The sequence below is a fragment of the Tympanuchus pallidicinctus genome, unplaced genomic scaffold (assembly GCF_026119805.1).
Source record: "Tympanuchus pallidicinctus isolate F22 unplaced genomic scaffold, pur_lepc_1.0 scaffold32, whole genome shotgun sequence".
Lineage (NCBI taxonomy): Eukaryota > Metazoa > Chordata > Aves > Galliformes > Phasianidae > Tympanuchus > Tympanuchus pallidicinctus.
In genome coordinates, this window is record NW_026294750.1 from 1,213,626 (window position 1) to 1,230,924 (window position 17,299).

Below are 17,299 nucleotides of genomic sequence, written 5' to 3' on the forward strand. Positions count from 1 at the left end.
TAGAGGTTGTGCTGAAGTGGCTAGAAGGGCTTGAGCTCCATTCACCTTGTCAGGGCTGCTTGGCTGCTTAAGCACTCTGTGGAATTGCTGCCTTAATTACGCTCTTAGAGTTGAGGATTAGGAGTATTTGCATCGAGATGTGAACCTTTGAGGAAAGCTCTCCATGCCAAACCCACCACTGCCTTAAAATACACTCAGAAGTTGAAATTCAGAGCTGCATTCTGATGTTGAAAGGAAATGCAAATCTCCCCCTTTGCTATTCAGGGGGAGAGCTGCTATTTTGTGCCTGGTGAAACTGCATCCTCTAAGAGCTCGAGGTTCCTTGTTCTGACAAGCTCTCAGCTCACCTGCTGGGCTGCAGCTCCTGCATGGCCAATGCTGTGGATCAGATACGGAGGTTTCAGGTGACTGCTGCAGTTGGGGAATCCATATGTTAAGCCTGTCCTTGCCCCCCCCCACCTGCAGCTTGCAAGCTGTCCTGCAGCATCCGAGGATGGCACTGGCTCCTTCCATCCTTGCTTGTCAGCCTGTGCTGCCTCAAATCTTGGTGTATCCTGTGGATTCTGGTGTTTAATCTGGAGCTCTTGCCCTGGCCTTGAGCTGTGGCAGTGGGCTGCTCCCAGCCCCTGGGCTCTTGCTGTGCTCCTCAGCCCCCATCCCCTGCCTCCCGCTGGCTCTGTGCTCCTCAGGGCTCCTTCCAGGTTTCCCTTTGCTCCTCTGTAATGTTTTGTGATACTTTGGTTATGGGAAAAGAAGTGATATGCTCAGTGTTTTCATCCTGACTTCTGCTGTTCTAAACAAATGTGTCCTTCAGGATCTCAGTTTTCTTAATTAACGGGCTGATTATTCTATTGTCTCCAGATTCCAACGTTTCCTCTCTTTTTTCCTGTGCTAAGGTCAGGAATTCTTATCATCCTCAGTGCTGGAAATTTCCCTTTGCCCCCACTGGCAAGATTTCTTCCACCCTCACATTACCTTTAGGAACACTTGTATTTTCACAACTCGGGTTTGCTGTAAAGCAGGAGAGAACGAAGCGTTCTGAGCAAACAGAGCCTACACAGCAGCCTTGTTGGTTGCAGTTCTGCTCTGAAAGGCAAACATAAAGCCCAAGCATTCCTTATTCAGTCCTTCTTTATATTCTCTTCCACTTTACGGAGCATCTTAGAGCACTGCAGAAGTTCTTCTTAGAACAGTGTGTGTGTATGTAGTCCTTCTGAAGCCTCCAGAGCTGCCCAGCTGTGCTGCAGGAAGGTAACACATTGCCTTTGGCCCCCAAACACAGCTGTGGGGATCTCAATTGCTTCAATATTCTTCAGGAGTCTTTGCCTTTCCTACGGTGGGTTCACAATGAGCAGCATGCAGCCATCCCACCTCCCTGAGCACGCGTTGTCTCATTGGCATCCGTCGTCTTTCTTGCCGTGGTGACATCCAACTTTGCTGTGCACTTAAATAAGAGATACCTGGGGGGCTCTGAATCTGCTGGTCTGTGACACCCTGGTTGTGAAATATAAATGCGTGGTCTGAATGCTTTGATTTCTAGCTCTGGTGTTTGGACAAAAATACAGGCTGGACAAAAATACAGGTGTGAAGCAGCGATCCCTGGTCCAGGCCCAAAGGAGTTTCCCAGAGACCAGAGCGAGCTGGAAAATGTGTGCATTTATTGCTGAGCAGCACTGACAGCACTTCCTGCAGCGCACAGCAAACGCAGTGAGGAGCCAGCAGGAATTGTCCCAGAGGCTGCTCTTAGGGAAGCCCTGCAGGGCTGCGAGGTCCCTTCCAACCCAACCGCTCTGTGCTTCTGACTGCACATCCCAGCCGGGTCTGAGCAGCCTCGCCTCCACGTGCAGGGATGAAACAGCAGTTAATATATCAATCATGTATTAACCGAAGACTTTTCTGGGGGAAAGTGCCTTGGATCATCTGTTCTTTTCATCAGCAGGAGAAAAGTGGAGCAGGCAGGACCTAATTGCTCGTTAAGGCAGCACCTGTTGTATTGTCTCCCAGATGAATGTCTGCACACAGATCTCTCTGCTGCCTGCGAGTGCCCTCATTTTGAGCCTGCAACGTGTTGGCTTTGCAAAACACCTCCTGCCTTTCCCTGGGGTTTGGCTCCTGTGTTGTTATCTGTGCTGTTGTTGCAGTTACTGCCACGATGCTGAAGGTTTCGGGGTGCGTTGCCTCGTTTTGCTGGGCTGCAGGCTGTGAGATGTGGCTGATGAATGGGAAGCAGCCCATCAGATGCAATGGGCTTCATCTCATGCTGCTGAGGAAGGCTCGGCAGGGGCTTCTCACCACGTGTCTGCTCAGCTTGAAATAAGAAGCAGGAGGAGCTGGGCTGGAGCGATGACTGCCTACCAGAAGCCTGGGAGATGCTGTTGCCATGCACTGGGCTTGAGGTTGGTGGTGGCAATTAACAGACATTCATTTTGAGGTGCTCATAAAGGCTGCATTCAGCCCTTGGTTGCCCTGCCCTGCTCAGGTTGCAGCTGTGTGCTCAGCTCCATGCTCAGCTCCCAGACTGCTTGCAGCGTCTCAAGAGATGATTTCATAAGTCAGCAATTAAAAAAAATAAAAATTCCTAAATCCTGATGAGCTGCTTTTCCTCCCAGCAGCCCCCAAATAACCAGCTCATGTTTACCAGCAAATCCATGCAACAGTTGGTGGTGCTGAGCAGGAAGCATTCTGCCACTGCCTGCCCCGTGCCCAGTGCTGTCCACTGACCCCAATGCATCCTTATTAGTTTGCTTTTATTTCTTACAGCAGCTGTGTCAGGCTGCAAGGAGGCTTGTTGCTTTGCAATTAGGGGTGTTCTTGTTGTACTCAAAGGGCTTTTTTTTAAGCTGGAAAAGCAGCTTGTTCCATTTTCTTCCCATTTTAAACTTAGTGTGCCCATTGTAGGAGCTTAGAAATAATGAAGCCTTAACCCCTGACACTTGGTAGGAACTGCTAGAATTTCTAATACTGATAACCCTTAAACCCAACCTGGAGGAGCTTTTGGGAATAAAATATGCTTGTGGAGCTGCTGCCTCACCTGCTGAAGTTTAACCCTGCGCAAGTTTGTGCCGTAGGTTACAAACTCCTTATTATTAAGGATTTATAATGGGAATCCTGATGTATTCTTAATCATTCCTCTGCTGCAGGGTGTCATTATGTGCAGTGATACTGAAGATAGCAGCCGTTTGTTTCTGTGCATCTTTACTTCATTGCAGGCTTTGATCTGAATCGCTCTATTGCTCCGTATTTGTGTTCCTTTGCTGTGTGCTGTGTTTATTTCCTCCTGCCCAGGGGTGCTGCAGAGCAGTGGTTTGAAGCTGCCCATCGGGGAAGGAGCCTCAGGGGGAAGCAGAAGGTCCTGACCCCTTTTGAGGTTTTTCTTTTTATATGCAGAGCTCAGAAAGAGATGGGCAACAGCCTGCAGCCCCAGAAAGTGCATCGTGGGGGGAGCTGAGCCTGGGGGCAGCAGCAGGGCTTGGAAGAGACCCCTGCTGTGCTGTGTGTGCTGCGGTGGTGGCGCTGACGGTGCCCCACGGTAGCAGGGGAGCAAAGCTCCATTGCATCTTGTTCTGCTTATGTGTAATTGAGAACAAGTCTGAAGTTGTTACGGGGATTTGGAGGGGAAGCACTTGGTTGCATGGTGCCCCGGTGTTAGCTCAGAACGCTGTGGGTTTTTTCCAGGATAAAAGCATCAGAAGTGTCTCCTTTGTGCACTGAGGCGTGCGTGGATCGTGATGGTGATGGTGTGCAGAAACGGGCAGTGCAGGGGCATGCGTTCCCTCTTGGAGCTGCTGTGGGGCTCTGCTGGGGACAGAGCAGTTCAGGCTTTGCCCATTCTCTGAGGGGCTGTGGGGGGGAAGCTCTGCTCAGAGCCCATCTGGGGGAGCAGAGCTGTGGAGCTCTGTGCAGAAGCTGCTTTCCCAGATGCTGACATGCCCATCTGTGTTACTTCTCATCCCAGGACAACCTTGCTGTGTCCTTGGGAATCACTGATGCTGCATGCGGAGACCAAGCACAAAAGTTGTGCTTTTGTATCTGTGGTAAATTAAGGGCTTTTCTGCAGTGGGCTTGTTTTTATAAACCCCCCTTGCAGAAAGCTCCTGTAGCACACAGATGACCCCAAACCAGGGTGAGAGCTGCACTAAGGGAGCACTGCTCAGTGCTGTGCTTTCTGAATGGAGCTCCCTTTCCCTGCATGCAAATGAACGGCTGCAGGCTGCTGCTACTGCATGAAGCCCTGCTTTATTTTGGTGACAAAAGCCCCCTGGCACTTATTAACCACCCTCTGTCTCTCTCAATGGATTTGCTGGCTCCAAACTTCAGTGGAGGGAAAAAAGACGGACAAATACAGACCCCACCATGGACCCCATGCTCCCACCCATCAGGACGGGGGGGAGGGGGAGGGGAGCAGAGCCCCATAGCATCAGTGCTGGGTGCAGGGCATCATTTTTGCCCCCTGTGCTGCGTGGCACCCTCTGCAGAACGCTGTCCAATGGGGATGTTTATGGGGCAGCACTTTGTCTCCTGCTCACGTCTGACCGCTGCATCCTGCTGCCTGGAGTGCTGTGGGGTGAGGAGGTATTTGCAGGAGGACCAGCTCCAGCATCCAGCTTGGCTTCTATGGGTCTTCTACAAACAAATGCCTCTTTCCCCCGTGAATGAGAACTCAGCTGCTCGGGGTGGTTTGTTTTAAGACAGAGCTCTGTTTTGGACTCAGTTCCAGTTGCTATGTTTCTGTGGCTGCTTGCCTGCCTGCGTGGAAGCACTCACCACTTCCCAGCCCAAGGGTGATGCTGAGCCGCACCCAGCTCCTTTCTGAGGACAGTTTTATTTTTCAGCAAGGCTTAAGCAAACGTGCAGATCTATCAGTGCTCACAAGCTCTCTGCAGCGTTGCACCTCTTGTTTTTTGGCTTTGCTGAAGGACTGTCTCCCTTCCTTTCTACAACAGCATTTTAGCTTTGCAGCGCTTTGTCTCCCTTCCTTGTAGGGCTGTTGCTTATGGCTCATGGGCCAAAGGAGCTTCATGGTGAAGATCCTCCTGCACCCTCCAGATTAGGAGTAACGGGCACGGTTGTATAAATCTCACAGAGGGATCCTGTGGTTTTATTTCTATGGGTGCAAAAGGAGGCAAATTAAAACACACAACCTGTTTGGAGATGGATGCGTGGTGTTTCAGTGGAAAAAAACAGGTTAAGCCAAAACAAATTGGAACTGAGTGTTCAGCGTAAAACCAAGTCTGAAGTGCAGCACTATATTTAAACACGGTATTTTTGTATTTAAATAATTAACCACTGGGAAAGAGCAGCCCAAAAAAAGCATTAGTGTGTGCTGTTTTCAAGGTATCCTCTCTTCCATCCCCATCTCAGTGCCACGGAGTGCAGCTGAGGACCAGGTGTGGAGGACAGGGATGTGTCCCTCCCCTGTTTTTGTATCTGTGCAGCTTATTCTTAGCACCTAGATGAGGTGGTCAGCCAGGTCTGTGGGCTGGCATTGGGCTTCGTGGCACAAAGGGAGGGGGAAGCAGGATTGCTTTGTGAATTGCAGCCCTTCTGCATCGCCCAGACTGTCTCTGGATGGACCCAGTGTTCAGCAAAGGGTGAACCCGAAAGGTGATCCTCTGCCGTGTGGTTCTTCCCCTGCCATTCAGCTTTACAGAGCACTGGGCAATCCCCTGCTTGTGAGGAAAGGCTGGTGGGGGTTTTGGTGCTGCAGGAGCACCTGCACGTCTTCAGCACGGAGCTGTCAGAGCTTGGGAAGCACTGAGCTCCTGCAGGGAGAGCAGTCACTGCACCGGGGGAGCTTGGCCTGGCTCCCACAGTTAAGCCTTGCTTTGGATCCAGCTATGGAAACAACCACAAGCAAAGAAGGAAGCAGATCTGTCGTGTCAGCCCGTGGTGAGGGCAATGCTTCCAGCATCTGCTGCTGCCTGGGCTCAGCCCAGGACTAAAGCAGGCAGTACCAAAGCCCTCGGTCTTATTTGGAGATGAGGTTTATTCTGCACCGTCCCACTATTTTCCTCCAGTATTTCATGACCTTTCTGTGCTGATGGTACATACGTGAAATTTCAAAGCTTTGCTGGGGCAAAAGCAGTTAAAGCAGGTGGTTCTGGCTGCAAAACATGAGACCCTCAGGCTGGCTGTCTCGGTAACATTCCCCCATGCAGGAATCGATGCTCTTCAGTTACCTGATGTCATCTGCAGGCTCGAGCAATGGCTGCTGCATCCCTCACACGTCCTTTGAGCTTCATCCCAAGTGATGAGAAGTGGAAAAGCTCTTCAGAGCTGAGCTCGTGGAGAGGAGCAGAGCTGATGGAGCCGAGGTGAATGCCAGAATGCCTCCAGTGGAGGAGAGGAGTTAGCAGGCATGGTTGTAGTCAAAGAAATACTCAGCAAAATCCAGTTATTTCCTCTTAAGCAGTTCCAGTTTTGCTGACCCCACACTTAGAGCTGCTGCGAAGTTGCTGATTTATGGAAGGGCCTTAAGTTGAGCTGAGAAACAAGATGATTATTTTTTCCTGCAGTTCTCAAAGCTGCATTTCTGGGACTTCCTTATTTTATCCAGCTTCAGTGACCCTAAATAGCCAGATGTGATGGGATGATGACCGGCTGTGGCGTTTGTGTGAAGGAGGGTTGGTGATGTGAGCATTGCAAACCGAGCCGCCCTGCACACGTTTCATGTTATGCTTGTCACTTAAGTGCCATCTTTGTCTGCTTGGAATTGGGATAATTTTGCTGCTTACGTGACCTCATTCTTTCTTATTGCATCCTTTGAGCTCCAAATCCCATTTCTTGTTCAAGCAGCTTGTGATTTCTGATGGAAGTTCTGAACGATTTGTCTCGTGGAAGCAAAAGCCATCGCATCCCAGGCGATCACATCCATTCTCCATCAGGATTCGGGGCTCTGGCCGCTCACCCTGCTGCTCCATCAGTGCCCCTCTGGCAGCGTGTGCTGGACCAGGAGGGCTGTACTGGAGATGTGGGTTGTCAGGAGCCTCTGCAGATGGGCTGTGTGCTGTTTGCCAGCCCTAACAGAGTCCAGCCCTGAGCTTTGCACTGCTGCTGCTGGCGCCTGGGGAGCAGAGGGTCCAGGATAACTCAGCCTCCATTCCCAAACCTGTCCTCAAAAAGGCCGGAAAGAAAAAGTTGTATAAGAGCTGAGGTTCATTTTGTTGCCCTGTGTGTCAGACTGTGCACCAGCTTTGTGTTCAGCAGCAAGCCTTGCAGGAGTGCTGGGCGGGGAGGTTTCTGTTTGGGAATGTCTCTGGGGGCTCTTTGTGGTTTCATTTTCTGCCTGGTTATGGATTGGAGACAGAGGTGAGCGAGCAGACCTGAGCCTCTCCGGGGTCCCATTGCTCTCTGAAAAATACTGGGCTTTCATTGGTCTGTGCTTTCAGCTACTAGAAATTCAGATTTGATGTTCTGAGCTGCGATTTATCAGATCAGATCTCAGATTCCATCTGAGCAGCATTAACCTGCTGGTTGTCGCTGCCAGCTTCCCAACTGGCACAACTTTAACTTTGTTTCCTTTGTCTTTTGCAAAGGCGTTCATTTATGTCCAATGCTAAAGATACCATTGCAGGCAGTGGTTTGTGCCGTGTCTTAATTGCATGTGCTTTGCTTCCATCCCTTGGTTTGCACAGAGATGGATGGGATTGTCTCTTGCTCCCTCTCCTGGGCAGCTGAGGCATTTGCCCCCCACGTTGCTTTTGCAAGCTTGATCTCTTTTCAAACTCCTTCTAGGCAAGGGAGGCTGTGTGCTCCTGAAGGTAGAGTTGAGGGCTTCAGGGACCCTGTTCTCCTCCTGAGGTTTATGCTCCAGAGGGATGGGTTTCTTGCAGCTGATGGTTTTCAGGCATGGGCAGGGGGCAGGAGGCAGGAGGGAAGGCTCTGTAGCATCACAACTTCTCTGCATCCCTTTGAGTGACCCACCAGTGAGAAGGGCTGTCCAGGCAGGGCGCTGTGCTCAGAGGCACCTTAATGGCCTCCCTGGATCCCTCTGGCTGCCTGTGGTGGGCAAAACCCTGGCACTGCCTTCCTGCTCTGTCAGTAACACAGCACGTGCTTCTTGTTTTAATTCCAGATTGAGAAAATCATGAGCTCCATTGGCGAAGGCATCGACTTCTCCCAGGAGCAGCAGAGGATCTCAGGTAGTGTACCCAGCTCGTGTGTGTGTGTGTCTTTGTGGTTTTGCCCAGAGCAAAGCTGTGTTCTGGCTGCTGTGACCCAACCATGGCTCCAAGAGGAATGGCTGCAGCACAGCTGAGCACATCTCTCCTTCCCTTCCCATCAGAGGGTGGTGAGGCACTGGAACAGGCTGCCCAAGGAGGCTGTGGATGCCCCAGCCCTGCTGGCATTCAAGGCCAGGCTGGATGTGGCTCTGGGCAGCCTGGGCTGCTGGTTGGCGACCTGCACACAGCAGGGGTTGGAGCTGGATGAGTGTTGTGCTCCTGTGCAACCCAGGACATTCTGGGATCCTATGATTCCCTTTTGTTGGCAGCTTCCAAGAGCTGGAGCAGCTCCTTGCAGTCCTTCCCTGCAGGTGGGAAGGGCTGGGTGCTGTCAGCTGCCTGGGACATGTTCTGTGCTATTCTGCGAGTCTGCAGCAATGAAGTCAGCTCCAGGGTGTGTGGCCCATGGCCTCTCCTCAACCTGATCAGATCCCCACTGGTGTTTGCTTGATGTGTAGGAGGGAGATCAGATCTTTTGCACGTACCAAAGGATTCAGTGCAGCTGAGAGGTGTTGTAAGGGCTCCAGCCTGCACCCAGGGGAGAAAAAGCTCTACTGATTGCCAACCTCCTTTAGTTACTGTTGTTCTCAGCAGAGCTGCTAAGTTGGACCAATTGCTTCCAGCTCTCTCCTGCCTCTCCAAATATGTTTGTCTTGAGTTTCTGCTCTTCTCTGCTGGGTAACAAAGAACTTTCTTTAAGCAGTTGCTCTGAAATGGAGCTGCTGCATGTTTGCACGTTGGCTGCTCTCACCACCCCACGACAAGCTCACTTTTGTTTCACATGCATAATGCAGCAGCAAGATGCTCATTTTTGTTACATAAGCGTGGCTCCGTCCCTTCAGATGTGAGCAGAACACTTGACAGCCCTCCACACACACGTGTTGTGTTCCTTAAGGCTCACAAAATGCTTTTGTTTAGAGGATGGGACGGGGGTTCTGTGCTTTGTGTCGGTGTGACTTACTGCCAGCAGCTTTTGGTGTCTGCAGCAGCTTTTTGTGTATTTAAGAGTCCCAAATCTGTTGTGTGGATTAGTCTTCAAGTCTCAAACCCAATGAGGAGGGGTCTGTTTCCCTTTCTTCTTCAGCGTTCAGGCCAAACAAGAGAGGAAGGAGCGTTTAATCTTCCAATACTGCCTGTACCCAGGTGCCACCCAGCCGTGACTCGCAGCAAGGTGCAGTAGGTGGCTTTTACATCCACATCCCAGCTCAGTCACAGCCTGACGTGGCACTCAGCCACATGCAGTGCAGCCCTGGGTGCTGCAGCCTGAGTGAGCTGCTCCAGGGAGCAACTAAAATTAGCCACCAGGAGGTCTGTCATCTGTGCAGTGCATGGCACAGCTTTGTGTTGGATTAGGAGAAGAAAAATATCCTGATTGCAGCCTCCTGAATGTCTTAAAAGTCAGCACAGAGGGAAGCAAAACCAGCCCTGTGATCAGGGTTGACATGGGCTTTGGGGTTGTTTTCTCCCCCATTACTGGAATTTTGCTGGAATATTTTTAGGCCTCTTTGCCAGCTTTCCACCTGTGGAACTCCAGGTGCCCTGTCATTGCCCCAGCAGACACAAGACATCATTTCTTGGTACATCTCTTACCTCCGTGCTTCCGTGACCTTGAAGCACACGGCTGTATTGGTTTTATTAATGGTGCATGAGATGGTGGGGCTGTGCCTTTTGTCTTTGCCGTTAGAAATTTCCTTGAGCCAAGGTGAGGGAGGGATCCTGGTGTCATTGAGCGCATTGATTTTCCTCAAACAGAGCAGCATCCTCCTCCAGCAACTGTTATAACTCTTATCTCCGCAATGCAGCATCGGGAGATGATCCCAGGTTAAAACACTTCCATTTTCATAAATGTTGTAAGTGGAGGAGGTTGAGGTGTGGGGAATAGAGCTGCTTGCCCTGAGTTTGGGTTCAGGATGCAGAGCAGCTGTCAGAACCAAGTTGATTGAAAGAAATGTTCCTCCTGCAGTGGCCTTATTGTGTGTCCTGGCTCCGCGTGCCAACCAGGAGCCTTCTGAGCTTCCGTCTGCTTTCACCCAACGTTGACAACGCTTTTATCCCATAGTTTTTGTTCTTTCTTTTGAGGAAAGCACATAGGAAGGGGAAGTGGGACTGATGGAGCCCTGATGTTGGTGCAGATGTCCCTGGATGTGCCTCTGTCCCATGCAGAGCAGCCCACCTCAGTACTTCTACATGGCTGAGATGCTCCTGAGGATTAATTCTCTCCCCAAAATGCAGCTTCACTCTGGAAAGCAGCAGCTGGTGATGAATTTGTTCCTTCCGCTGCTGCGGGCGGAGCTGTGAGTCCTCAATGTATGGAGTGATGCTGGGCTTCAAAGGAGGAGATAATTGCTTGGCTTTAATGGAGCCTTTGAAACGCGGCTGTTTGGAGTGAGACACGGCGAGCAGAGCTTGATTAAATGGATGCTGGTGAACTTTGCTGTCTGGGGACCGAGGGGGACTAAATATCGTGTACTGCTCAAGGGTTGCAGACAACCCGAGCCTTGAAGATGTTGGCATAGGAAATGCTTTTTGTCAGTGAGAGCAGTTCAGTGGTGGCAGAGCCGTCCTTTGGGACACCAACCTCGTGGCACCGTGCGAGGAGCCTGGAGCTGCTCTGCCTGCCCGGGGCCACAGCCTCCTCCAGCTGCTCCTGGGTCTCTCTGTGGGATCTTCCTCCCCATCACTGCTGGAGCAGGGCTGGGCAAGTTCCAGCTGCAGGTCAGTGTGGCTGTTGTGCTGGCTGAGTTCTTTGGATGGGGTCAGTCTGCTGTGCTCACAGATGTGGGCGATGCCAGGCTTTTCCAAGCACAGCTGAGGTGCTGCTATGCACTAAGCAAGGCTGCCTGCAGCAGAGGTTTTTCCCCTGTACTTGATGAATGAATTCCTCTCTCTGCATTTAGTCAGAAGCAGAGACAAAAGCAGAACTCGGCTTGTTTGTCTTCCTGTGGTGTGATGGAGGACACAGGAGAGCTGCACCACCAGGGACTCTGGCCTCCTGCATCTCTCACCTCCAAACTGCTCCGAGTGGGCAGCATCTCCCACTGATGAGATGCTAATACACATCTGCACATGCAGCTCACGCCTGCTGAGTGCAGCTAATCTCGATCCATTTGTCACTTGGGCTTTTGCTTTGGTGAGGAGGGACCCCCGTGTGCCCGCAGCGGGGCGTTAACCCATGCCTGCCCTAAATGCTGATCAGGGCTTTATGTTTCCCAGGGCCACGGGGCTTTGCAGGGGTGCTGTGTGGGGTTTGGTCCAGTCCAACGGCAGCTGCTCAGCACCCAGCGTGCTGCCAAGCCCCCTGCTCTCCCCACCGCGGGCTGTGGCTGTCGCAGCGCGTGTGATTGATCGATATCATTAGGGAAGAGGTCTAACATGGAGGGGAGAGGAGGAGCTTTGCACCTCGGCAGAAGCTGCAGCTGTGCAGAGTTCACAGCAAAATGGACACCCGGCTCAGCAGCAGGCAGAGCCGTGAGCTGCCTGCTCCCTGTGCTGCCTCGTGCTCAGGGCTGCCCTGCATGCAGATCTGCAGCCGTGCTTTCCTTTCCATTGCAGTGAAGGCAGGGATGCTCTGCCAGCCCCTTGCTGTGAGGTCGGAGCGCGTCCTGCCCTGCCCACAGCCCAGCCCTTCTTTTTTCTGGCATCGTTTCGCTTTTGCTGCTCAGAAGTTTGCAAGGGCTGTTCTGATGGATCAGATCGCCTCGCTAACGTGCAGGGAGCTTCCCAACTGCGCTCCCATCTCCAAAATTGGATGGGTTTTGAGAACACTGGGGCTTCTGACTCGTTTTGTGCCTGGGATCACTGATCTGCTTGTAGAGGCTCAGTGCCTTGTTTGGCAGCTGCTGCAGAGCTCAGCGTGCTTGGGTGTGTGCATACAAGTGGTTGTCACATACAGTTGCTTTGGATTTAGGAGAAGCAGGGGACCTTGGAGTTGTGCTGGGATGAGTGCTGGCCCCCGCTGTGCCCCTTGCAAATCCAGGCAAACTTCTGCACCCCTGGTTCCTCTTCTGTAAAATGGCATAACAGAACCACCGCTCCGTCCCCAAACCCTTGCTGTGTAAACCCAGTCATCTGGGCCAACAGGTACAGCCCCTGATTTCCTGCTGGAGCACATGAGGAAGCCTTTCAGGTGTATTTCTCCAGCTGAATCCTGATGGTGGGGAGGTGTAGGTGAGGGGGAAGGCGGTCCATCTGTTGTGTGTTGGTAAGTGCTTCTGGGATGATAAAGGATCGAGGAACAGCATCTCTTAAGGGGTTCTTAACCCTCACCCTAAAGGTTTTTTTGACCTGGGAAGAGATGTTTGCATTCAGTCTGTCTCTGTGCACCTCTGCTTTGCAGTCGCACGTTCTATTGAGCTCCTGCTCACCCCTTCTTCCTTGCAGCCATGGGGCACTGGGACAGGGGCTGCTGGCTTCAGCAAGGAAACCTGTGTGCTGCTGACTGGGCTTCATCAGGCAGCATTCCTGTGCTCAGAATCGAGCTGAGTGGGTTGTGCTCTGCGAATGGGCCTGGTGCAGGCAGAGGTGTTGCTGCAGGGACAGCAGTTACCTCTGGGGCTCAGTGAGTTACCTCTGCACTTGGCTTGAGACGTGAGAAACATGCCTGGAGTTTGGCTGGGCAAAAGAGGAAGAAATATTAGCAGTCTGCCTTTGGCTAATGGATTTTAGTTCCAGTAAAGTTGTATTTCTTGCATCTGACAGCACTAATGGCTTCATCCTTCTTGCCTCATGCACTGCCTGAGCTCGTAGCCCCATCTGTAGGTTTAAGGACTTCCAGCTCTCATCAGCCCCAGCTGTAGCAACAAATGCCTGCCTTGCTTCTTCTGCACGTTGTCTGTGTGTGTGGACGGCTCTTCTGTCAAGGCTGGCTTGGTTTTGCAGCCTTTTATTCCTGGTGAAGCTTGGCTGGGTGCCCTCAGACCACATCAGGTTGTGCTTTGTGGGCTTATTCCTTCCTCAAGGAAACAGTGAGGTGTAAAGAGACCTTCCTGAGCCCACCGTGCCCCTGTCCCTTCACTGTTTTCTTTGAGGTGTGCTTTGTCACCTGAGAAACGTTGTGAGAGGAACCGAATTGCTTGCCTTGCTTTTTACTACTACTTTTAATTATTTCTAACTATGTTCTGCCCGCTGTTCCCCTTCCACAGCATTCCCTGTGACCTTTTAAAGGCAGGATTCCTGAAATTTGGAGCGGGAGGAGGAGGAAGGAGCTGGGTTGGCTGAGAATGAGCCGTTGATTTTAATCAGAAGTTGTGATCAGGCTCTTGCTGGGGGGCACGGAGGCTGGCAGTGATCTGCTCCCGTGTCATCCTCGGAAGATGCACATCTCATGGACTTCTCTGGCTTTAGTCAGGGATGTCCAAGGCATCTGTTCCCTTTTTCTTTGTACAGTTAACCCCTCCATTCCCCTTTCCAAACAGCCCTGTTCATTTTGCCTTCATTTGGAGTGGTTTCTAAACCAGAAAGCCTGAGCTTGGCGTTACTGCAGATTTTCTCCTTTAAAAGCAGAAATACGTTTATGAGTGTACAAAAGGTGGAGTAAATAATATTTTTTTGAAGCAAATTCAGGAGCTGAGGGGAAGGAGCTGCTGTGGTTTTGTTCCCCCTTGCCAACACCCCGACTGCCTCCAGAAACGCCGTGGTGCGCAGCGAGCCGTTCCCTCGCCTCCCTCTCAATAAATTAATTCTCACGCAGCCACAAATCACTTGGAACTGTCAGAGCAGCCCTGTAACATCGCTTCTTTCAAAACCCGAGCCGTGCAGTCCGTCACCGAGCAAACACTGAGAAGTCAGTCATTTCCACTGGAGGGTGATAAAGCTGCCGTCTCCCTCCCCTCTCCTGCGGCTTCTGCTGCGAAGGCTGCTTGCTGGATGGAAAAGCTGGGAGGGGTAAAAGAGGATGGAGAGAAGGGAGGGACAGGCGATGCGAGAGCAGCAGACAGGACTGCGAGCGTGGAGCTGGCTGCCTTCAGACAAAGCACTGCTGCAGCTCTGCAAGGACACGCGATCGCTGCCGGCTGCCTGCGCGCCGGGGGAACCCACAGGAGGGAAGGATGGAGAGCCCAGAGCTCAGCACGGCAATGCCAGGTTTAAACACTGCCCTTCTGCACAGGCTGCGCTAGGGGAGGAAGACAGCGGCCCTTGGTGATCTCTGCATCTCTCGTGCTGCAGCTGTGCTAGGAGGGCTGGCCGCTCTCCCGACCCCGGCTCTCCCGGAGGATCCCTCACCCCAAGCGTCTCCAGGCAGCGCTGCGAGCTCCACACCGTGCAGCCATTGCAGTGGGCGGGGGTGGAAGGACGGCTCGGAGGGTTCCACACAGCTGCAGGTGACCTGAAGCTTCAAAGGAAGCAAACTCGGTGTTGGTTGGTTTTTTTTTTCTTTTCTTGATCATCTTTTTATTTGCATATACCCTTGAAACACAGACGTGCTAAGCAGACTGAAGAAAATCCTGCTGTCTTGCATAGCAAATGCCCTGATGAGAAGGAGATCTCTGAACTTTTCTTGTCATCTCTTAAGCTTTTCCAGAGGAGAGTAACAAGTCCCCAGATTTCTCTTCCCAGGGGTGAAGGAAGGAGAGCTTGTCTGTAAAGCTGCTGCGGGCTGTTGGGAAGATCCTCATTTACCAGAGGCTGCCAGGAGCTGCTGAGGCACATCTCAGACTTGAGCTGCTGCAGGAGGAGCAGAGGGTGTGCTCGCTCTTGGTCTCTTTTTGTTTGGCCGCGGCTTGGAAGCAAGGAACTGAAATGCCTCAACCTCCAGAGCTGCTGCCCCTCTGAGTCAGGGGCTCGCATGCAGCAGCCGCGCTCAGCTGCAGAACATGACGGAAGGGCACACAGCAGCGTGCACCAGGCAGCTGCCAGCACTGGGGGCACCGGTTCCTCTGCCCTCCTGGCTGTCAGCCCACGTGCAGGTGTAGCTGGGCTCTGCCAGCCTGGCACGAGCAGCGTGCCCAGGTGCCATCGTCCGGATAGGCGGTGACATGACTGTGTTGGGACCCTCGGATTCGTGCTCGGGGTCGCTCTCTCCTCTGCTCCTCCTAACGCACTAATGGAAAGAAAAAGCCCTTACCATGGTTTGCCTCTTTCAGGACTGCTTGGGGAAAAAAAGTAAAAGCCCTTCTTATCTTCTGCTGCAGTTTGTGTGCTTTCTTTGTCTTGCATGTCTTCCTGCGGACAGCTGCTCTGGTCTGGCTTCTGCTGCTTTCCTGAACCTCCGCCGTGTGCGTTCTGTGTCCCGGCTGCATGAAGATGCATTTTCTCTCTAGCTGCTTTGTGCCCTCACTGCTCCTGGCCCTCCCTGCAGCCCCGCTGGGCAGCGCAGCGCACCCAAAGCCACGTGGAGCAGAGGAGCCACACGGTGCTGCGCGATCCTGAGCGGCGCTCCTGGTTGTGCCCAGCGGGGAGTGCGGGGCTGGAAGTCGGCCGCCCTCCTCCCGCCCCTTCTGATGAACCAAGGAGAGCACCAGCATCCCCGTGGGGTTGGGCTTTGTGTGTTTGCCTGGCGAGGAGCTGCCCGAGCCCTGCAAGCAGTGCACGTGATGACGTCCTGCTCCCAGGGCGCTTTGCTCGGGCGCGGGGTTCCTTTCTCTGAGTGCTCACTGGGATACAATTAGACCCGGAGCCTTTGGATGTGCTGGAGGCTCGTTGTCCGTGCTCTGTGCACACGAGAGGAATTGTCTGCCAGCCCATTGATTGTACTCTGAGCATAATTTTTTGAGTTTCCTTATGGTAATGACTATGATGTGGCAATGCCATCTGTCTTCCTCAGAGTGCCGCTGCTACCGCCTTAACAGTTTTTCCCTTTTCAAGCGTCTGCCGATTCCTCTCTCGTCAGGTTCTCGGATGCTGGAGCAGAGCGTGGGGGAGTGGCTGGAGTCCATCGGCCTGCAGCAGTACGAGAGTAAGCTGCTTTTGAACGGCTTTGATGATGTCCGTTTCCTGGTAAGTGGGCTGGGACCCGCGGGCCGATGTCGGGATGCTGGGTCAGCCCTGATGCGGGTTCTGCAGCCCAGCAGGGTGGGTCTGGGGCTGCACACAAGGTTGGACCGAAGGAGGACGTGAGGGTTGTGTTGGTTCCTCCCTCTGCGCCGTTGGTTCCGTTGTTTCTGATACAAATTTGATTCTACCGCCTCAAATCCCCGCGATGTGATTTGCTGGAGAAGTTGGAACTGAGGTTTGTTGGTGTGTGAAGAAAGCAGCAAACTGCCTGTGCTGGGGGTGGGAGAGCTCTTGTTGGAGGTATCCTCGCTCTGAGCGGGCCTCAGGGCTTGATGAGCTGCACCTGATTGCCTTGGCACTGCTGGCTCTGAAACCTAAGGGTGAGAGCAGCCCCATGTTTCACATGGTGGGACAGAAACAGGGCCGGGTGCTGAGCTCAGATCCTGGTGTGGGACAGCGAGCTGGGAGTGGGAGCAGCCCCTTCTGTGTGGCTTAAAGAAACGCCTTTGGGTTTTGCAAAAGGAATTGCTGAAGCTGGATGTGAGCCTTTGGATGGGCCGCTGGGGGCTGTGTTGGGAAGGGAGTGGGGGCATCTCTGGTGCTGTGGGCGCACAGAGAGGAGGTGCCTGGCTGGGGGCACGTGGTCTGGAGCTGTGATGGGGGCAGCGAGAGCACCGAGGGGTGAGGATGAGGGGATGTGGGGAGCTCCCCCCTGTTGGAAACCAGCAGCCACTGACTGGTGAAGGCGTACGGGGTGGCTGGAGGAAGGAGGGAAGGCTTGAGGTGCCCTGAGATGGTGCAGTGACTTGAAATGAAGTACTCCATACCTGCCGTGTAGCTGACAGAACTTTGGCTTTCACTGTGCCAGCAATTAGCTGCTCTCATTGCAGCAATTAGCACCTTTCCCCTGGACCGGCTCTGCCCACCAGCGTGCTGACAGTCCTCAGTGCAGGAGTTGAGTAACAAAACTTTCCTTTAGCCCCGGGAGAAGCGGAGCTGGGGGTTCAAGCAGGTTGTACAGACTGTGCCCGCTTGCAGTGATAGCAGTGCTCAGGCATGGACTGCATGAGGCAGAATTTCAGCACGAGGAGGTGGGCTCCTGTCCTTCCAGGGGTGGGACGCTCTCCTTTGCTCATTCCTTTCCA

At 52.8% G+C, this 17,299-nt stretch overlaps 1 protein-coding gene across 10 annotated transcripts in view; it reads left to right on the forward strand.

Moving 5' to 3' along the window:
- Window positions 1-17,299, forward strand: part of ANKS1A (ankyrin repeat and sterile alpha motif domain containing 1A) — an 84,289-nt gene that overhangs the window by 47,283 nt on the left and 19,707 nt on the right. For all 10 annotated transcript variants that reach the window (XM_052698307.1, XM_052698308.1, XM_052698310.1 and 7 more), the window contains 2 exons: window positions 8,075-8,141; window positions 16,051-16,157. In XM_052698307.1, coding sequence (XP_052554267.1) covers window positions 8,075-8,141; window positions 16,051-16,157 — 174 coding nt within the window. The remainder of the gene's footprint in view (window positions 1-8,074; window positions 8,142-16,050; window positions 16,158-17,299) is intronic.